At 50.6% G+C, this 21897-nt stretch overlaps 1 protein-coding gene and 1 pseudogene across 1 annotated transcript; one reads left to right on the top strand and one right to left on the bottom strand.

Annotated features, from left to right (window-relative positions):
* Window positions 1-1118: 1118 nt before the first annotated feature.
* On the top strand, window positions 1119-1961 carry LOC148098020 (uncharacterized; annotated as a pseudogene).
* A 541-nt stretch (window positions 1962-2502) lies between these two features.
* On the bottom strand, window positions 2503-21387 carry LOC148098019 (uncharacterized). The gene is made up of 12 exons (XM_087830418.1): window positions 21375-21387; window positions 19882-20156; window positions 19518-19761; window positions 18614-18943; window positions 17085-17143; window positions 16489-16976; window positions 15786-15992; window positions 14802-15175; window positions 13896-14062; window positions 12530-12903; window positions 10685-11164; window positions 2503-2815 (listed from the first exon to the last, which is right to left on the bottom strand). The coding sequence occupies exons 1-12, from the start codon at window positions 21385-21387 to the stop codon at window positions 2503-2505; spliced, it is 3324 nt and encodes a 1107-aa protein (XP_087686544.1).
* Between the last annotated feature and the right edge of the window lie 510 nt (window positions 21388-21897).

The raw sequence follows: 21897 nt of genomic DNA, 5'->3' as shown, positions 1-21897 counted from the left end.
AGCTCACAAAATCATCTTTATTCTACATTCCCGGAAAAGGGGAGCTGCAGACGCTAGCAAGCATCCACAGGTCTGAAGCATCACAAGCCAAAACGAGCATAACATAATCAGTCATACGTCACACATAGTTTCAATCAAAACAACTCTGCAGTGCACTCTGCCTAGTTTCACTTTTCTGTCTGCACCGCTTCCTGTTCTCTGCACAAAGCGTGCAGAGTTTCCTGTCAGTACTCTGTGACCTTTTACACACTATATAACTCAAAGTGCCGTTTTCCTACACTGGCCCCTATAAAACAATATGAATAGAAAATAAGCACTAAGAATATATATTTATTTCGTAACAGTCCCCCCCCCCCCCCCCCTCCCCTTTTCATCTTTCCTAAGAAAGACGACATAATTCGTGATTTATCCAATTAGGTTTACTCGCATGTGAGAATAATAGCTAAAGTATAACAAAAGAAATCCTGCTAAACAAAATGAAACCTTTCAGTTGCCCAACCATATATGTCATCCATCCCCTCAATGGGTTGTGTATTTTCAATGTTCCCTTATTATTGTGGCGTAATTACTTGTATCCACAACAAATAAATCTAACAAATAAGTCAAGCTCTAAGACAGCACCTCGCGTCTACGCCGGGCTGTGAGCTGTCCTACCTTACTTCCTACACCCCTTTTTACCCAAAATCACAGTTTAAACCCACTTCTGACTTTCCTCACTGCTCATATCCAAACAGATATAATTAGCTTTTCCTAGTAAAAGGTCCTAGATTACTTTTGTCAATCTGTGGAAACAGTCTCTATAGAGTTAACCCGTTTCCTCTTTAAAAATTACTCCTGGTTTCTAAGCACACAACTTACAGTGCTCTTAATTGTCCCTTTGCCCCCTTTAACGGGGCCTTTAGACAATAATTCTGATGGCAAAAGAACCAAACGGGACAGGAAAAAAAAAAAAAAAAGAAGACGTGGAGGAAAAATACACAGCGCTGAAAATAAAGCTTGATAAAGCACTGCAAAGAAATAAAGATTTCCTTCAAGAGAAAGAACGGCAAGACATGAAACAGAAAGATCTGGATTGCAAGCTTCAGAACATCGAGAAACACAACGAAGGCTTGCAGGTAATGCTTGACGAAGCTCTGCAACAAAATAAAGAAATCCTTGAAGAGAAGGAAAAACTGGACATTAACCAGAGAGACATGCAGTGCCAACTCCAAGGTGTGCAGGAAAAATACGGAGCGCTGCAGGTAAAGCTTGATGAAACACTGCACAAATATCAAGAGCTGCTTCAAGACCAAGAATAACAGGAAATAAAGCAGAAAGAAGACAAACAAATTCTCCAGGACTTTGAGAGGAAAAACCAAAACCCGCAAGAACTTTATAACAAATTGAACTACAAAACAACTCAATTGGAAGGGGAAAAGGAAAAACTGCAAAACCAATGCTCAGAGATGCAGAGTAAGCTCAATGACATGCTGAGAAAAAACACAGAACTTGAGGAACTTTCAGTCAACTTGAAGTGCAAAAACACTAAGATGCAGGTGCTAAAGCAACAACTAGAGAAAACAAACGAAGACCTGCAGTGTACACTTCAGGAAATCGAGAGCAGAAGTCAGCAGTTAGAAGACACGCATTACAAATTACAACAGAGTTATACAGAGCTGCACGAGGCAAAGCTAATGCAGGAAGCAACATCTAAAGAAATGAAAGAAAGACTCAAAGACAAACAAGCCAAATTAGAAGAAGTGGAGAAAACATGCAAGAAACTTGAGAAGGAGAATAAAGAAACAATCGATCAGTTGAGAACCCTCATCCTAGAGAAAAAAGTGCTTGTGGAAAAGCTCATGGAAAAGAAGAAAAAACGCTTCCGCTTCTTCTGGAGGAAGGACACTCCTGCTTTTTCTACTTTTTCTACTTTTTCTACTGCTAATGTCACCTCATCTTCCTCCACCTCTGTTCCATCTTAATTTTCACCTCTCCTCTCCCTTTCTCTCCTGACACCTCTCCCTCCCCTGTCTCCCTTTAACTCCTAACACCTGCCCCCATCTCCCTCCCCCCTCTCTCTGGTTTTGTCATCAACACGTTCTCACTCCCAAAGCATAACGTTTTACGCTAGGTGACAAATCGTCAACATATTACGTTTTCGGCTACCCACCACGTTCCTGAATGACGATCTCGGAAAAATGAGGAAATATGAGAACCGTATGGACTCAATCTACACATGTTCGCTCTTTTTCTTCAAATCGCTTAGAAACACGCTATTTAACATAATTAAAGTATTGGTTAAGGTCAGGAAAAAGGTTATGGTTAGGGCTAGGGATAAGGTTAGGTTTAGGGCTGGAATACAGGGCTGGAACGTCTATTACCGCGGGAGCGTCATTGCACTGGATTTCAGCCATAACCCGCCGTGTACCATAAGAACGCCGAAGGTCTCCGCCGCAGGATGTGACAAAACGTCGGCATGTTACGCCTCGGGAGTGAGAACGGGCTGGTATAAGCCCCTGATTTTCACTTGGTGTTCAGGAGCCAGACTGCTTTGGGGGAAAATGCTATTGCACAATCTTGCCGACCTTCTCCTGATGATGCAGAGTCGTCTTCTAGATGGAAGGGTGCTAAACAGTTGGTGGGAAGGGTGATGCGGGTCAGCCATGATGCTAGTGGCTTTCCCAGTGAGGTGTAAATATCCTGTAGACTGGGTAGAGAGCTGCCAATAACACGCTCAGCGGTCCACACAATCCTCTGGAGGGCTCTGCGGTTGGACGCGTGGCAGTTTCCATACCAGACTGTGATGCAGTGGGTTAGGATGCTCTGCATGGTACCTCTGTAGAAGGGGTTAAAGATGGGTTTGGGGATGTGCACCTTCTTCAGTCGTCTCTTGAAATGCAGTCACTGCTGAGCTCTTTTTGTCACTGATTTGGTGTTGCTGGTCCACAGGGCTGGACTGGCCATCGGGCATACCGGTCATTTGCCCAGTGGGCCGCTCGTGATTATTCGTTTTTATGGGCCGATGGGGTTTTATTTCTTTTTTTTTTTTTAACGATGTAAATGAATGGTGGTGGATTGGCCAGTTGGTCATGATCGACTCTGGGTACAGCAGAGGAGGTCGAACTTTAAAGTTGAGGTGAAAAGGAACGCGATTTCATAACTACTTCAGCTAGAAAATTGCTAATTCAATTCAATGATCAAAGATCAACTGATCGGCTTTTCTCTCCAGAAAGAGGGAACCAGCAGATGTCGCGCTAAATAACAGAAGCATGTTTAAGCTTGATCAGCTGTCGGTAGAATTTATTTAATATTCATTTCAATTATCAGCTGATGTTTGCTGGAGCCACAGCTGTAAAGCTGCTGGTCATGATGTCGTTTGGATATGTGATGAGAGGGAAACATGAAGATGAAACCAGGAGATGTCCTTACTGAATCATCAGAGCTGAACAGGTGATGGAGAAACAGGTTTACCTTTTAGGTGACATGAACGAGCTGAAGGGAAGTTATGAACTGTTTCTGAGAGACAAATAACACCAGGATCCTTACTTTTCTTTCTTATTCTCATTTAAAATGTTTCGCTTTTAATAAATATTTATCTGAATCTTACAACCAAAGTTTTCATCTGATGTAAAATGTATAGAAATGCATTATTGTATTCAGTAAATATTAAGTCTAGTATATACCCTAGTAAGTTATAGTATTCCTTCCTTTGGGAAGGTACCATCTGTGCAGTCTGCAATTATGTTGAAGAAAGATGTTGAATCTATTTGATTACAGGAGAAAGATAATAGATTTCTGTACATTTGTTTGATACGTGCATTAAATTAAAATCAGTTTTGTCAATTAAGCATCTTGAGGCCGAGGGTGGGGGAGTGGTTCCCTATTTTTTTTTCTTTTTTTTTTTTGCTGGTAGTTGGCAACCCTATTAGTGAGGTATATGTAATTATAAATTAGGTTGTTTTATATTTTTGCTAAAGACAGTTTAGAATACCAGAATAGAGAGGGTGGTGTAGGTTTAAGTTTATTATAAAGGCTTTATGGCTTTTCCTATAATACCATGGTGGGCCGGTAACTAGTCAAAATGCCCGGGCTGATTTTTTTGTCCCAGTCCAGCCCTGCTGGTCCAGGACAGGTCCAGGGGCAGATCTAGAGAAATGTTCCTAGGGTGGCATGGAAATCAAATGGCGTGGCAAAATCAAAGCCTTGTTTTAAACACATATGCAGGTGTTACATATGGTTAATATGCATTAAGTATATGTTTCACATAAATATGGTCTATAACTTAATTATTTTCTATAGCCCACATAATTAAACATTTCAGTTACATAAAATGTGTGAATTTGTATTTTATGTGCTATATAGCCTTTATAATAAATAAATATGTAACCAATGAGTATAAAATCCAGAAAGCTACACTGGGCGGGGGCTCATTTCCAAACACAAGTCTAACTTAAGTTTCACACTGTTTTTGTTAGAAAAACAATCAAATTGTTACTGACTACTACTACTGTCAGAAATATGCACTGTTACAAACAATAATTTAAAGCTAATTTTTCAGGATTTGTTGGGTTAATATTCTGAGGTCCAAAATATAATTGTCCATTTTTGGCTACTTTTGATTGTTTTTGTTTTGTTTTTTTTCACCTTGTCTTTCTTGGCATCATTCTTTTTCAGCACAACCTCACATGTCCAAATTTACAGTTATTTTTTCACTGACAAACTGTATTAACACAACTGGTCTGAAATCACACAAACACATAAAATCCTAGTAGTAGTTATATTTTTATAACTAAAAAATAAAAAATAAATAAATTGTAAATTTTTAAAAGATTATGCAAAAACTTTGTAAATAATAAAGTTCTAAACAACTATTCATCTAAAAATGCAGCCAGTGCATCTAGCATTCTTTTTTTTCTTGTACAGCCATTTAAAAATACTAAGACTTTGCATGCGAAATTTTGAACACGGTAACAAATCTGGTCGATTCTTAGCTAACCAGTTAAAATAAAGAAAAAACAACTATATGTGCTGTTGAAGATTTATCTGGGAACATAATATATGACCCTGAAAAAATAAACAACATCTTTCGGGATTTCTATGAAACTTTATACTCACCACGAATAAATCCATTTAAAAATGAAATTGATCTGTTTTTGGACTACGTAACTCTTCCAAAATTACTAGACAGTCAAGAATGGCACTGGATTTGCCGCTGACACCAGGTGAACTCCAGCAAGCCCTGATAAGAATGCCCAATAATAAGGCTCCAGGTCCAGACGGCTTTCCAGCAGAATTCTACAGAGTGAACTGGAATTTTTTACTTGCAACCAAATTTGGTTTTAGAAACTCTTTCATTAACTGGTTAAAAATATTATATAATTCCCCAACAGCTTGTGTCAGAACAAATGACCAAACATCCTCCAGCTTTTGTCTCTTGAGGGGCACCAGGCAGGGATGCCCACTCTCCCCTTCACTGTTTGCAATTTTTATCAAACCATTAGCAGCAGCAATTACAGTAATTAGGGGCATAAAATGCAAGAATGTAGAACATAAGATCAGTCTTTATGCAGACGATGTGTTGCTTTTTCTCCAAAACTCACAAACCAATCTCTCTGGGGTGATTACATTGATAAACTTCAATAAACTGGTCAAAATCTACAGTCTTTCCAGTTAATTGCTCTCTGCGTAATTCCAATGTCTCTTCTGTTTTTTCTTTTCTCAACAGGTGATTGTTTTTAGGTGCTGTTTCTCACTGTCCCTCTTCCTCTCTGTTTTCTTTCTCTCCCTCTCTTTCTTTCCATCTTTCTTTCTTTCTCCTTTTAATGTCCCCCAGTCATGTCTGTCCCATCTGTAACAGCTGAAAATAAAATAAAATAAATACATAATAATAATAAAGGTCAAATCAACTTGGTAAAGTAAATCCGTTGGGCATCTTTCTTGACCTTTAGAAAATAATTCTGATGGAACCAAACGGTTGTGTCGGCCCACAGGGCATGTGACTGTAAAAACTGTTATTAAAATCATTTCAACGATGATTTGATAAATTCTGATCAGTATTCAGTAAATGAGCCTGATTAACTGTTAGCAAAATAATAATGATAGGCCAGAGATACCAGAGATGCATTTTTAAAACAAATACAACCTCGAACCCTAAGAGGGGATCTGTGTTGTAATTTTATCACATTTAAATGTACTGCAGATCTTTTAAAGCTCCAAACAAAACTGAAATGGAGGAACAAAGATATATAGAATAGAATAAAATAGAATAGAATAGAATAGTGTTTTATTGTCTTGTACATATTCAACTAAATTGTGGGGGCTCCACACCAACTGTGCATGGAAAACAATATAAATAGTAAGACAGTAAGAATAAATAACATATAAGAGGTGTTGCGGGTTCAGATATTGAGGGTGAGCACAAAAACAATAATGGTCCAGAAGAGCTTCGATCAAACAATGATTTTAATGAACACACGCGTGGGGAGATGAATACTGCCCGCAGACAGCATCAATCTCCGCCCAATAATACACAAACGGTTGTTTTATACCATCAGGGTTTGGTTTATGACGCCCCCTCATGCGTCAGAACACATACAAAGCACATACAATAATATTGAGGACTTTTGACATATATGGAAAGAGCCTTCTCTCCGTCTCGAGGCCAGGTGCCAACTCTCACTTATCTCCTGGAGCAGACTGTCCCTTTCACAGGCATACTTTTGTAGCTACAGGCATTTGCAAGCTATTATTCGAACTCCTAGCCTAAACATGAGTCTAACTGTTGTCTGTGTGTGTGTATGTCTCGACCTCCAACGCACTCAGCCTCACCCCGCCCGTTGGCGCTTTTAACCTTTTCCCAGACAGAAGCTCTCAGTGGTGTGTGTAATAATCTTAACTAAAAGTATGTGTGATCTATTGAATAAATGCTTTGATGAAATGATAATTAATATAATGGTAATGATGATGGTTATGAATAGTAGCAGTAAAATATTTCCCTGATCTCCACAGAGGAGTATATACAAAGAGGTGGAAGGCACACATTAGAGAACAGGTTGCAGAATTCTTGAAAGTAGTGCAATGGACTTGATACAAGTAGAGAATCGGAGTGTGACTGAGTGATGAGGGTTACTCAGATCATGGCTCAGATTTCTACACCCACTCAGATAGGATAATCTTCCACGGCACACCTGATCAGTTCTCACGGCACACATGTGTGTACTCGTTTATGCAGCTCCATCGGTTGTTCTGTTTTCGTTGTTGGCCAGGGCCTTTTTAAAAGAGGAATTGCTCTCCTGGCACTGGTGTGCCATACTGCTGAATTTGGTATCAGTGCTCAAACCTTTTGTCTTTGTTTAAAACAAATTGCCCACCCAGAGAAGCTAAAATTTGTTGTTCGTACTCTCAGATGAACATATGAGACACTTTGAGTCTTCAGTGCAGTGTGGAGCCTAACAAAGTTCTGTTTTGTGTCCCAGCTGATCAGCAGGAGGAGAAGAGTCTGACGGAGCAGCAGAGGAACATTTAAGCTACTTGGACTCAGCTCAGCCACTGCAAAGAAAACAATGAGCTTAACACAGAAGGTGACAGATACTAGTGTTAAGAAATACTCCATTAACCCTTTAAGGACTATTGGAGCAGGAATGCTCCGTTTTGCGTAACAATTTTAAAATCCCGGTAGAACTGCACTTAAGCTAGCGCAATTATTTTATTTAGGAATAGTTGTCCTTACATCTTATGCCATCAGCTTGCCCTTGGTCACGGTTTCCTTCCACATATGTATTTGCAAAAGCTGCATAAAAAGCACTTGCAGCAAAAAACCATAACATACCAGAAACAGACTTTGCCGATCCAATCAGCCGTTCATAACACTTCCTACGTTAGAATAGATGTCAGCGCGAACTATCGCATGTCCGACTTTACCTGCCAAAACCTGCCTTCAGGCATACCTATACTGGTGTTTTTACAAGTCATGTGTGACTTTATTGTTTTCCGTAAAAAAAAGAGTCACAGCTTACAATCATTTCTATTGAGAGCTCCAGTCGATTTTCTTAATGTACAGGCTGTGATCAGCTGAGCTTCTGCTCTCTGTGGATGTACACACCTGAATGTCTACCAGATGTCTGCAGATGTTTCATGAGTTGTCCTGGCTGATTTCAATCCTCTACACCAGGGGTGTCAAACTCAATTGCACAGGGGGCCAAAACTCAAGGCACAATTTAGGTCGCGGGCCAAACAAGATAAACATTTATTGAATACACTTAAACAATGTTTTTTTAAAAAGTAAATATGAACAAAAACAGACAGGAATATTATTCCAGAATAAATAAATAAATAAATAAAATATTTTGACCTTCATAAAAATATATCCTGTCAAAATTGTGCAAGTTAGAAATATGAACATGCTGCCAAAAATAAAAAAATAAATGAAAGCATACACAAGGTTTGAGCTGCATGTAGACGGAGCTGGGCATTGCTGCAGGAATGGAACTAATAGACTGTGTGGGCCATTCAGTGTCGTACTTTGCCTTGAGTGTATCATTACACTGCAGCTCCATCTGAATCTGCACAGGTGCAGTTTCCACGTAAATGGGTTGAGAAGCAGCTCGAAATTCTCTTTTTGTGCTTCACAGTCACCAAAGCGCTGCGAACTCAGTGCGCTCAGTTTATCAGCAAAGTGCACCGACTTGGTTCAACATTACTTGGCAACAGTGAAAGTGAGGCAAGTTGCACTGGTGCATTTGTGACAGCTTCACTTGAAATGCCTTCACTGCATCATACATGCCATGTCCATGAACTGACAGATTTCCTTGCTGAGCTCCAGAGTTTTCCCCAACTCAACCAAAGGACCTCTGCATGATAAGGAATGTTGGCAAACTCTGAATCTATTTCCCACATAGAAGACTGAAATTGACGGTGATTTAAACCTTTAAACTCAAATAAAATTTACGGTTTGCGTTAGGGCTATTAGATATAACGATATATATCGGATGACGATATAAAAACATCTATCGTTTCATTTTACGCTATTGTTTGTTTTGTGGTGTCGCAAAACAAACAAAAAACAGTTTACGGCAATATTTTTTCATCGTTTTGATGGTCACTGTAGTGGCTATATTAATTTCTTAAAGTTCTCTCTTTCTGTAGAACTTTCTATGATTGGGTGGCACCGCCCACCAGGCGTGTGAAAGAAAGAAGAAAAAACCCAGACCGGGCCGCCTGGCCATCCTTTGTGCGTGTGTCCAAGAGCCTTGCCAGCCCTTGTGATCAGGTGGCACCGCCCACCGGGCGTTTGAAAGAAAGAAGAAAAGAAGAAAAAACCCGGACCGGGCAACCTGGCCACCCTTTGTGCGGGTGTCCGCTCCACAGGCTCCGAAAGCCTTGCCAGCCCTTGTGATCGGGTGGCACCGCCCACCAGGCGTGTGAAAGAAAGAAGAAAAAACCCGGACCGGGCCGCCTGGCCACCCTTTGTGCGGGTGTCCGCTCCCCAGGCTCCAAAAGTCTTGCCAGCCCTTGTGATCGGGTGGAACCCCCCATCAGGCTTGTGAAAGAAAGAAGAAAAAAAAAAAATCCCGGACCGGGCCGCCTGGCCACCCTTTGTGCGGGTGTCCTCTCCACAGGCTCCGAAATCCTTTCCAACCCTTGTGATCGGGTGGCACCGCCCACCAGGCGTGTGAAAGAAAGAAGAAAAAACCTGGATCGGGCCCCCTGGCCACCCTTTGTGCGGGTGTCCGCTCCCCAGGCTCAGAAAGCCTTGCCAGCCCTTGTGATCGGGTGGCACCGCCCACCAGGCGTTTGAAAGAAAGAAGAAAAAACCCGGACCGGGCCGCCTGGCCACCCTTTGTGCGGGTGTCCGCTCCCCAGGCTCCGAAAGCCTTGCCAGCCCTTGTGATAGGGTGGCACCGCCCACCAGGCGTGTGAAAGAAAGAAGAAAAAACCCGGACCAGGCCGCCTGGCCACCCTTTGTGCCGGTGTCCTCTCCCCAGGCTCCGAAAGCCTTGCCAGCCCTTGTGATCGGGTGGCACCGCCCACCAGGCGTCTGAAAGAAAGAAGAAAAAACCCGGACCGGGCCGCCTGGCCACCCTTTGTGCGGCTGTCCGCTCCCCAGGCTCCGAAAGCCTTGCCAGCCCTTGTGATCGGGTTGCACCGCCTACCAGGAGTGTGAAAGAAAGAAGAGAAAACCCAGACCCAGCCGCCTGGCCACCCTTTGTGCGGGTGTCCGCTCCGCAAGCTCCGAAAGCCTTGCCGGCCCTTGTGATCGGGTGGCACCGCCCACCAAGCGTTTGAAAGAAAGAAGAAAAAACCCGGACCGGGCGGCCTGGCCACCCTTTGTGCGGGTGTCCGCTCCACAGGCTCCGAAAGCCTTGCCAGCCCTTGTGATCGGGTGGCACCGCCCAACGGGCGTTTGAAAGAAAGAAGAAAAGAAGAAAAAACCCGGACCGGGCCGCCTGGCCACCCTTTATGCGGATGTCCGCTCCCCAGGCTCCAAAAGTCTTGCCAGCCCTTGTGATCGGGTGGAACCCCCCACCAGGCTTGTGAAAGAAAGAAGAAAAGAAAAAAAATCCCGGACCGGGCCGCCTGGCCACCCTTTGTGCGGGTGTCCTCTCCACAGGCTCCGAAATCCTTGCCAGCCCTTGTGATCGGGTGGCACCAACCACCAGGCGTGTGAAAGAAAGAAGAAAAAACCCGGATCGGGCCGCCTGGCCACCCTTTGTGCGGGTGTCCGCTCCCCAGGCTCCGAAAACCTTTCCAGCGCTTGTGATCGGGTGGCACCACCCACCAGGCGTGCGAAAGAAAGAAGAAAAAACCCTGACCGGGCCGCCTGGCCACCCTTTGTGCGGGTGTCCGCTCCCCAGGCTCCGAAAGCCTTGCCAGCCCTTGTGATAGGGTGGCACCACCCACCAGGCGTGTGAAAGAAAGAAGAAAAAACCCGGACCGGGCCGCCTGGCCACCCTTGGTGCGGGTGTCCGCTCCCCAGGCTCCGAAAGCCTTGCCAGCCTTTGTGATCGTGTGGCACCGCCCACCAGGTGTGTGAAAGAAAGAAGAAAAAACCCAGACCGGGCCGCCTGGCCACCCTTTGTGCGGGTGCCCGCTCCCCAAGCTCCGAAACCCTTGCCAGCCCTTGTGATCGGGTGGCACCGCCCACCAGGCGTTTGAAAGAAAGAAGAAAAAACCCGGACCGGGCCGCCTGGCCACCCTTTGTGCGGGTGTCCGCTCCACAGGCTCCGAAAGCCTTGCCGGCCCTTGTGATCGGGTGGCACCGCCCACCAGGCGTCTGAAAGAAAGAAGAAAAAACCCGGACCGGGCCGCCTGGCCACCCTTTGTGCGGGTGTCCGCTCCCCAGGCTCCGAATGCCTTGCCAGCCCTTGTGATCGGGTGGCACCGCCCACCACGTGTGTGAAAGAAAGAAGAAAAAACCCAGACCCGGCCGCCTGGCCACCCTTTGTGCGGGTGTCCGCTCCCCAAGCTCCGAAAGCCTTGCCAGCCCTTGTGATCGGGTGGCACTGCCCACCAGGCGTTTGAAAGAAAGAAGAAAAAACCCGGACCGGGCGGCCTGGCCACCCTTTGTGCGGGTGTCCGCTGCAGAGGCTCCGAAAGCCTTGCCAGCCCTTGTGATCGGGTGGCACCGCCCACCGGGCGTTTGAAAGAAAGAAGAAAAGAAGAAAAAACCCGGACCGGGCCGCCTGGCCACCCTTTGTGCGGATGTCCGCTCCACAGGCTCCGAAAGCCTTGCCGGCCCTTGTGATCGGGTGGCACCGCCCACCAGGCGTCTGAAAGAAAGAAGAAAAAACCCGGACCGGGCCGCCTGGCCACCCTTTGTGCGGGTGTCCGCTCCACAGGCTCCGAAAGCCTTGCCGGCCCTTGTGATCGGGTGGCACCGCCCACCAGGCGCCTGAAAGAAAGAAGAAAAAACCCGGACCGGGCCGCCTGGCCACCCTTTGTGCGGGTGTCCGCTCCCCAGGCTCCGAAAGCCTTGCCAGCCCTTGTGATCGGGTGGCACCGCCCACCAAGTGTGTGAAAGAAAGAAGAAAAAACCCAGACCCGGCCGCCTGGCCACCCTTCGTGCGGGTGTCCGCTCCCCAAGCTCCGAAAGCCTTGCCAGCCCTTGTGATCGGGTGGCACCGCCCACCAGGCGTTTGAAAGAAAGAAGAAAAAACCCGGACCAGGCGGCCTGGCCACCCTTTGTGCGGGTGTCCGCTCCAGAGGCTCCGAAAGCCTTGCCAGCCCTTGTGATCGGGTGGCACCGCCCACCGGGCGTTTGAAAGAAAGAAGAAAAGAAGAAAAAACCCGGACCGGGCCGCCTGGCCACCCTTTGTGCGGGTGTCCGCTCCCCAAGCTCCGAAACCCTTGCCAGCCCTTGTGATCGGGTGGCACCGCCCACCAGGCGTTTGAAAGAAAGAAGAAAAAACCCGGACCGGGCCGCCTGGCCACCCTTTGTGTGGTATCCGCTCCCCAGGCTCCGAAAGCCTTTCCAGCCCTTGTGATCGGGTTGCACCGCCCACCAGGCGTGTGAAAGACAGAAGAAAAGAAGAAAAAACCCGGACCGGGCCACCTGGCCACCCTTTGTGCAGGTGTCCGCTCCCCAGGCTCCGAAAGCCTTTCCAGCCCTTGTGATCGGGTTGCACCGCCCACCAGGCGTGTGAAAGAAAGAAGAAAAGAAGAAAAAACCCGGACCGGGCCACCTGGCCACCCTTTGTGCAGGTGTCCGCTCCCCAGGCTCCGAAAGCCTTGCCAGCCGTTGTGATCGGGTGGCACCGCCCACCAGGCGTTTGAAAGAAAGAAAAAAAATCCCGGACCGGGCCGCCTGGCCACCCTTTGTGCGGGTGGCCGCTCCCCAGGCTCCGAAAGCCTTGCCAGCCCTTGTGATCGGGTGGCACCGCCCACCAGGCGTGTGAAAGAAAGAAGAAAAAACCCGGACCGGGCCACCTGGCCACCCTTTGTGCGGGTGTCCGCTCCCCTGGCTCCGAAAGCCTTGCCAGCCCTTGTGATCGGGTGGCACTGCCCACCAGGCGTTTGAAAGAAAGAAGAAAAATCCCGGACCGGGCCGCCTGGCCACCCTTTGTGCGGGTGTCCGCTCCACAGGCTCCGAAATCCTTGCCAGCCCTTGTGATCGGGTGGCACCGCCCACCAGGCGTGTGAAAGAAAGAAGAAAAGAAGTAAAAACCCGGATCGGGCCGCCTGGCCACCCTTTGTGCGGGTGTCCTCTCCACAGGCTCCGAAAGCCTTGCCAGCCCTTGTGATCAGGTTGCCCTGCCCACCAGGCGTGTGAAAGAAAGAAGAAAAAACCCAGACCGGGCCGCCTGGCCACCCTTTGTGCGGCTGTCCGCTCCCCAGGCTCCGAAAGCCTTTCCAGCCCTTGTGATCGGGTGGCACCGCCCACCAGGCGTGTGAAAGAAAGAAGAAAAAACCCGGACCGGGCCGCCTGGCCACCCTTTGTGCGGGTGTCCGCTCCCCAGGCTCCGAAAGCCTTGCCAGCCCTTGTGATCGGGTGGCACTGCCCACTAGGCGTTTGAAAGAAAGAAGAAAAATCCCGGACCGGGCCGCCTGGCCACCCTTTGTGCGGCTGTCCGCTCAGCAGGCTCCGAAATCCTTGTCAGCCCTTGTGATAGGGTGGCACCGCCCACCAGGCGTGTGAAAGAAAGAAGAAAAAACCCGGATCGGGCCGCCTGGCCACCCTTTGTGCGGGTGTCCGCTCTCCAGGCTCCGAAAGCCTTGCCAGCCCTTGTGATCAGGTTGCACCGCCCACCAGGCGTGTGAAAGAAAGAAGAAAAAACCCGGACCGGGCCACCTGGCCACCCTTTCTGCGGGTGTCCGCTCCCCAGGCTCCGAAAGCCTTGCCAGCCCTTGTGATCGGGTGGCACCGCCCACCAGGCGTTTGAAAGAAAGAAGAAAAGAAGAAAAAACCCGGACCGGGCCACCTGGCCACCCTTTGTGCGGGTGTCCGCTCCACAGGCTCCGAAAGCCTTGCCAGCACTTGTGATCGGGTGGCACCGCCCACCAGGCGTGTGAAAGAAAGAAGAAAAAACCCGGACCGGGCCGCCTGGCCACCCTTTGTGTGGGTGTCCGCTCCCCAGGCTCCAAAAGTCTTGCCAGCCCTTGTGATCGGGTGGAACCCCCCACCAGGCTTGTGAAAGAAAGAAGAAAAAAAAAAAATCCCGGACCGGGCCACCTGGCCACCCTTTGTGCGGGTGTCCGCTCCCCAGGCTCCGAAAGCCTTTCCAGCCCTTGTGATCGGGTTGCACCGCCCACCAGGCGTGTGAAAGAAAGAAGAAAAGAAGTAAAAACCAGGACCGGGGCACCTGGCCACCCTTTGTGCAGGTGTCCGCTCCCCAGGCTCCGAAAGCCTTGCCAGCCCTTGTGATCAGGTTGCCCCGCCCACCAGGTGTGTGAAAGAAAGAAGAAAAAACCCGGACCGGGCCGCCTGTCCACCCTTTGTGCAGGGGTCCGCTTCCCAGGCTCCTAAAGCCTTGCCAGCCCTTGTGATCGGGTGGCACCGCCCACCAGGCGTGTGAAAGAAAGAAGAAAAAACCCGGACCGGGCCACCTGGCCACCCTTTGTGCGGGTGTCCGCTCCCCAGGCTCCGAAAGCCTTGCCAGCCCTTGTGATCGGGTGGCACTGCCCACCAGGCGTTTGAAAGAAAGAAGAAAAATCCCGGACCGGGCCGCCTGTCCACCCTTTGTGCAGGTGTCGGCTTCCCAGGCTCCTAAAGCCTTGCCAGCCCTTGTGATCGGGTGGCACCGCCCTCCAGGCGTGTGAAAGAAAGAAGAAAAAACCTGAGCCTGGCCACCCTTTCTGCAGGTGTCCGCTCCCCAGGCTCCGAAAGCCTTGCCAGCCCTTGTGATCGGGTGGCACCGCCCACCAGGCATGTGAAAGAAAGAAGAAAAGAAAAAAAATCCCGGACCGGGCCGCCTTGCCACCCTTTGTGCGGGTGTCCGCTCCCCAGGCTCCGAATACCTTGCCAGCCCTTGTGATCAGGTGGCACCGCCCACCAGGCGTGTGAAAGAAAGAAGAAAAAACCCGGACCGGGCCGCCTGGCCACCCTTTGTGCAGGTGTCCGCTCCCCAGGCTCCTAAAGCCTTGCCAGCCCTTGTGATCGGGTGGCACCGCCCACCAGGCGTGTGATAGAAAGAAGAAAAAACCCGGACCGGGCCACCTGGCCACCCTTTGTGCGGGTGTCCGCTCCCCAGGCTCCGAAAGCCTTGCCAGCCCTTGTGATCGGGTGGCACAGCCCACCAGGCGTTTGAAAGAAAGAAGAAAAAACCCGGACCGGGCCGCTTGGCCACCCTTTGTGCAGGTGTCCGCTCTACAGGCTCCGAAAGCCTTGCCAACCATTGTGATCGGGTGGCACCGCCCACCAGGCGTTTGAAAGAAAGAAGAAAAAACCCGGACCGGGCCGCCTGGCCACCCTTTGTGCAGGTGTCCGCTCTACAGGCTCCGAAAGCCTTGCCAACCCTTGTGATCGGGTGGCACTGCCCACCAGGCGTTTGAAAGAAAGAAGAAAAAACCCGGACCGGGCCGCCTGGCCACCCCTTTTGCGGGTGTCCGCTCCCCAGGCTCCGAAATCCTTGCCAGCCCTTGTGATAGGGTGGCACCGCCCACCAGGCGTGTGAAAGAAAGAAGAAAAAACCCGGACCGGGCCGCCTGGCCACCCTTTGTGCGGGTGTCCGCTCCCCAGGCTCTGAAAGCCTTGCCAGGCCTTGTGATCGGGTGGAACCGCCCACCAGGCATGTGAAAGAACGAAGAAAAAACCCGGACCGGGCCGCCTGGCCACCCTTTATGCGGGTGTACTCTCCCCAGGCTCCGAAAGCCTTGCCAGTCCTTGTGATCGGGTGGCACCGCCCACCAGGCGTGTGAAAGAAAGAAGAAAAAACCCGGACCGGGCCGCCTGGCCACCCTTTATGCGGGTGTCCGCTCCCCAAGCTCCAAAAGCCTTGCCAGCCCTTGTGATAGGGTGGCACCGCCCACCAGGCGTGTGAAAGAAAGAAGAAAAGAAGAAAAAACCCGGACCGGGCCGCCTGGCCACCCTTTGTGCGGGTGTCCGCTCCCCAGGCTCCGAAAACCTTTCCAGCCCTTGTGATCGGTTGGCACCGCCCACCAGGCGTGTGAAAGAAAGAAGAAAAAACCCGGACCGGGCCGCCTGGCCACCGTTTCTGCAGGTGTCCGCTCCCCAGGCTCCGAAAGCCTTGCCAGCCCTTGTGATCGGGTTTCACCGCCCACCAGGCATGTGAAAGAAAGAAGAAAAGAAAAAAAATCCCGGACCGGGCCGCCTGGCCACCCTTTGTGCGGGTGTCCCCTCCCCAGGTTCCGAATGCCTTGCCAGCCCTTGTGATAGGGTGGCACCGCCCACCAGGCGTGTGAAAGAAAGAAGAAAAAACCCGGACCGGGCCGCCTTGCCAACCTTTGTGCGGGTGTCCGCTTCCCAGGCTCCGAAAGCCTTGCCAGCCCTTGTGATAGGGTGGCACCTCCGACCAGGCGTGTGAAAGAATGAAGAAAAAACACGGGCCGGGCCGCCTGGCCACCCTTTGTGCGGGTGTCCGCTCCCCAGGCTCCGAAAGACTTGCCAGCCCTTTTGATCGGGTGGCACCTCCCACCAGGCGTTTGAAAGAAAGAAGAAAAAACCCGGACCGGGCCGCCTGGCCACCCTTTGTGCGGGTGTCCGCTCCCCAGGCTCCGAAAGCCTTGCCAGCCCTTGTGATAGGGTGGCACCGCCCACCAGGCGTGTGAAAGAAAGAAGGAAAAACCCGGACCGGGCCGCCTGGCCACCCTTTGTGCGGGTGTCCTCTCCCCAGGCTCCGAAAGCCTTGCCAGCCCTTGTGATCGGGTGGCACCGCCCACCAGGCGTGTGAAAGAAAGAAGAAAAAACCCGGACTGGGCCGCCTGGCCACCCTTTGTGCGGGTGTCCTCTCCCCAGGCTCCGAAAGCCTTGCCAGCCCTTGTGATCGGGTGGCACCGCCCACCAGGCGTGTGAAAGAAAGAAGAAAAATCCCGGACCGGGCCGCCTTGCCACCCTTTGTGCGGGTGTCCGCTCCCAAAGCTTCGAAAGCCTTGCCAGCCCTTGTGATCGGGCGGCACCGCCCACCAGGCGTGTGAAAGAAAGAAGAAAAAACCCGGACCGGGCCGCCTGGCCACCCTTTATGCGGGTGTCCGCTCCCCAGGCTCCAAAAGCCTTGCCAGCCCTTGTGATAGGGTGGCACCGCCCACCAGGCGTGTGAAAGAAAGAAGAAAAAACCCAGACCGGGCCGCCTGGCCACCCTTTGTGCGGCTGTCCGCTCCCCAGGCTCCGAAAGCCTTTCCAGCCCTTGTCATCGGGTGGCACCGCCCACCAGGCGTGTGAAAGAAAGAAGAAAAAACCCGGACCGGGCCGCCTGGCCACCGTTTCTGCAGGTGTCCGCTCCCCAGGCTCCGAAAGCCTTGCCAGCCCTTGTGATCGGGTTTCACCGCCCACCAGGCATGTGAAAGAAAGAAGAAAAGAAAAAAAATCCCGGACCGGGCCGCCTGGCCACCCTTTGTGCGGGTGTCCCCTCCCCAGGCTCCGAAAGCCTTGCCAGGCCTTGTGATAGGGTGGCACCGCCCACCAGGCGTGTGAAAGAAAGAAGAAAAAACACGGACCGGCACGCCTGGCCACCCTTTGTGCGGGTGTCCGCTCCCCAGGCTCCAAAAGCCTTGCCAGCCCTTGTGATCGGGTGGCACCGCCCACCAGGCGTGTGAAAGAAAGAAGAAAAAACCCAGACCGGGCCGCCTGGCCACCCTTTTTGCGGGTGTCCGCTTCCCAGGCTCCGAAAGCCTTGGCAGCCCTTGTGATAGGGTGGCACCTCCGACGAGGCGTGTGAAAGAATGAAGAAAAAACCCGGACCGGGCCGCCTGGCCACCCTTTGTGCGGGTGTCCGCTCCCCAGGCTCGGAAAGACTTGCCAGCCCTTTTGATCGGGTGGCACCTCCCACCAGGCGTGTGAAAGAAAGAAGAAAATACCCGGACCGGGCCGCCTGGTCACCCTTTGTGCGGCTGTCCGCTCCACAGGCTCCGATAGCCTTGCCAGCCCTTTTGATAGGGTCGCACCGCCCACCAGGCGTTTGAAGGAAAGAAGAAAAAACCCGGACCGGGCCGCCTGGCCACCCTTGTGCGGGTGTCTGCTCCCCAGGCTCCGAAAGCCTTGCCAGCCCTTGTGATCGGGTGGCACCGCCCACCAGGCGTTTGAAAGAAAGAAGAAAAAACCCGGACCGGGCCGCCTGGCCACCCTTTGTGCGGGTGTCCGCTCCCCAGGCTCCGAAAGCCTTGCCAACCCTTGTGATAGGGTGGCACCGCCCACCAGGCGTTTGATAGAAAGAAGAAAAAACCCGGACCGGGCCGCCTGGCCACCCTTGTGCGGGTGTCTGCTCCCCAGGCTCCGAAAGCCTTGCCAGCCCTTGTGATCGGGTGGCACCTCCCACCAGGCCTGTGAAAGAAAGAAGAAAAAACCCGGACCGGGCCGCCTGGCCACCCTTTGTGCGGGTGTCCGCTCCCCAGGCTCTGAAAGCCTTGCCAGCCCTTGTGATAGAGTGGCACCGCCCACCAGGCGTGTGAAAGAAAGAAGAAAAAACCCGGACCGGGCCGCCTGGCCACCCTTTGTGCAGGTGTCCGCTCCCCAGGCTCCTAAAGCCTTGCCAGCCCTTGTGATCGGGTGGCACCGCCCACCAGGCGTGTGAAAGAAAGAAGAAAAAACCCGGACCGGGCCACCTAGCCACCCTTTGTGCGGGTGTCCGCTCCCCAGGCTCCGAAAGCCTTGCCAGCCCTTCTGATCGGGTGGCACCGCCCACCAGGCGTGTGAAAGAAAGAAGAAAAAACCCGGACCGGGCCGCCTGGCCACCCTTTGTGCGGGTGTCCGCTCCCCAGGCTCCGAAAGCCTTGCCAGCCCTTGTGATCGGGTGGCACCGCCCACCAGGCGTTTGAAAGAAAGAAGAAAAAACCCGGACCGGGCCGCCTGGCCACCCTTGGGCGGGTGTCTGTTCCCCAGGCTCCGAAAGCCTTGCCAACCCTTGTGATCGGGTGGCACCGCCCACCAGGCGTTTGAAAGAAAGAAGAAAAAACCCGGACCGGGCCGCCTGGCAACCCTTGTGCGGGTGTCTGCTCCCCAGGCTCCGAAAGCCTCACCAGCCCTTGTGATCGGGTGGCACCTCCCACCAGGCTTGTGAAAGAAAGAAGAAAAAACCCGGACCGGGCCGCCTTGCCACCCTTTGTGCGGGTGTCCGCTCCCCAGGTGGCACCTCCCACCAGGCGTGTGAAAGAAAGAAGAAAAAACCCGGACCGGGCCGCCTGGCCACCCTTTGTGCGGGTGTCCGCTCCCCAGGCTCCGAAAGCCTTGCCAGCCCTTGTGATCGGGTGGCACCGCCCACCAGGCGTTTGAAAGAAAGAAGAAAAAACCCGGACCGGGCCGCCTGGCCACCCTTGTGCGGGTGTCTGCTCCCCAGGCTCCGAAAGCCTTGCCAACCCTTGTGATCGGGTGGCACCGCCCACCAGGCGTTTGAAAGAAAGAAGAAAAAACCCGGACCGGGCCGCCTGGCCACCCTTGTGCGGGTGTCTGCTCCCCAGGCTCCGAAAGCCTTGCCAGCCCTTGTGATCGGGTGGCACCGCCCACCAGGCGTGTGAAAGAAAGAAGAAAAAACCCGGACCGGGCCGCCTGGCCACCCTTTGTGCGGGTGTCCGCTCCCCAGGCTCCGAAAGCCTTGCCAGCCCTTGTGATCGGGTGGCACCGCCCACCAGGCGTTTGAAAGAAAGAAGAAAAAACCCGGACCGGGCCGCCTGGCCACCCTTGTGCGGGTGTCTGCTCCCCAGGCTCCGAAAGCCTTGCCAACCCTTGTGATCGGGTGGCACCGCCCACCAGGCGTTTGAAAGAAAGAAGAAAAAACCCGGACCGGGCCGCCTGGCCACCCTTGTGCGGGTGTCTGCTCCCCAGGCTCCGAAAGCCTTGCCAGCCCTTGTGATCGGGTGGCACCGCCCACCAGGCGTGTGAAAGAAAGAAGAAAAAACCCGGACCGGGCCGCCTGGCCACCCTTTGTGCGGGTGTCCGCTCCCCAGGCTCCGAAAGCCTTGCCAGCCCCTGTGATCGGGTGGCACCGCCCACCAGGCGTGTGAAAGAAAGAAGAAAAAACCCGGACCGGGCCGGTTGTTGTTGCCCAAGGACACAACAACCGGGACTCTCCGAGCTGGGGCTCGAACCGGCAATCTTCCGATTACAAGGCGAACTCCCAACTCTTGAGCCACGATCGCCACAAAAGAAAGCAGAAAAAACCTGGACCAGGCCTCCTGGCCACGCTTTATATTGGAGGACCTCCCCCAGGCCTCACTGCCTTCCCCTTGCTTCTCAGAGAAACCCTCTACAGAAGAGTTTAGAAAGACAAAACATGTGAGTTCTGAATGTCCTGGTGAGTCTCCACCTGTTACAGGTGGGTGCAGCCTGCACTGTCTCGAGACAGACCAGACCAGCTGCACCACAGACACTTCAAACCTTATCTCAAGACAAACACTGAAAGAACAACATAAAAAAGAAGAAAACAAACCCTAGAAACATGCCGGGTTACAGGAGACGGCAGCCGTGTAGAGGTTGAGTCTGTGTGAGTCTTTTTTCTGTTTATGAACAACAGAAAAAAGAAAGAAAACTTACCTTAGAAATCTGTAGGGTTGTTTTCTCTGAGACATGTTGGAATCTGTAAACAGTTACTCCGAAAAGGATTCAGATGTTTCAAAATACTTCTCTGGCGAATGTTTCAATTCTGCAAGCATAATTGCTGCAATTAATGGACTACAAGTCGTCACTTTTCACCCCTATTTATGGATTTAAGGATCAAAGGATCAAACTGGTGGTAAGATTCTAAATATATGTGATGTCATTATCCCGTAATGACATCACATATATAGGTTGTCACATTTATCAGTAAAGTTTCAATCACTATTTGAAATTTGTCAATTTCTTCATACCACTTCACAATTATGTGCTACTTTGTGTTAATCTATCATAGAAAAGGTCAATAAAAAAAACATTTTGTTTGTGGCTGTAAGGTGACAAAATGTGTAAAAGTTCAAGAACTATGAATAATTTTTCAAGGCACCGTAACTTCAAATCACCACACAAGCACACATCAGTTCACATGCATGTACACATATGGAGTTAAAACATATGCGTACATGCAACTTCAAAAGTTAAAGTAGAGAAAGACTGCAAACCTTAGGAACAATATGGAATGAGTGATAATGTCAGCACCATTCCATGATTTGGAAATATTTGTTTCACTTTAAATCTGTTTTTTTTTTCTTAATTGCAAAAACTGTAAAATTTGAATTATCTTTTGTGTCACTTCAGTGTTCTGTCACTTCAATGACTCCCTCTTGTATCTTTGCTACACATTGGATATAATTTTTCTTACCACGATGATGCATGATCTTTACTCTCAAATCATTTTAATGGCTTCTGAGGAAGTTGCCCCTCTGCTCCAAATTACTGTTTAATAGGCAGTTTGTTCTTTACTCTAGTTTGTTCCTTGATTGTAAAATCTGGTATTTTTGCAAATTTGGCTCAGGGGGACCTGAAAGCCAGGAGACAATTTATTGTATTGGCCACAAACAATCTAATAGAGGCCCATTTCCCATAAATATTAATAAAGATTTCTATCAGAGCAAAAATATCTCTCTCTCTCTTAAGTATTTGCTCCTAACCACGTCCTAACCTAGCAGTCATATATAGCCTTTAATTAACCCTGCATTTTTTTGTCAAAGATATTTGTCACCATGAAATTAATAGCTTAAAACGGGAACATATGAACAGATTCACTGAGTAATCAGAAAAGTTTAGCATGAATCTGGACATTAGATTTAAGCTTGAAGTTTTAACCTTATCAAATATCACTTGGTAGAAGCTCCTTACTGTCAGGGTTCCTGGGTCGGTGACCC

Source organism: Neolamprologus brichardi, chromosome 17, assembly GCF_056152115.1.
Source record: "Neolamprologus brichardi isolate AB-2024 chromosome 17, ASM5615211v1, whole genome shotgun sequence".
NCBI lineage: Eukaryota > Metazoa > Chordata > Actinopteri > Cichliformes > Cichlidae > Neolamprologus > Neolamprologus brichardi.
The sequence above is the reverse complement of the archived record's forward strand: the minus strand, read 5'-3'. Positions and strand labels throughout refer to the sequence as shown.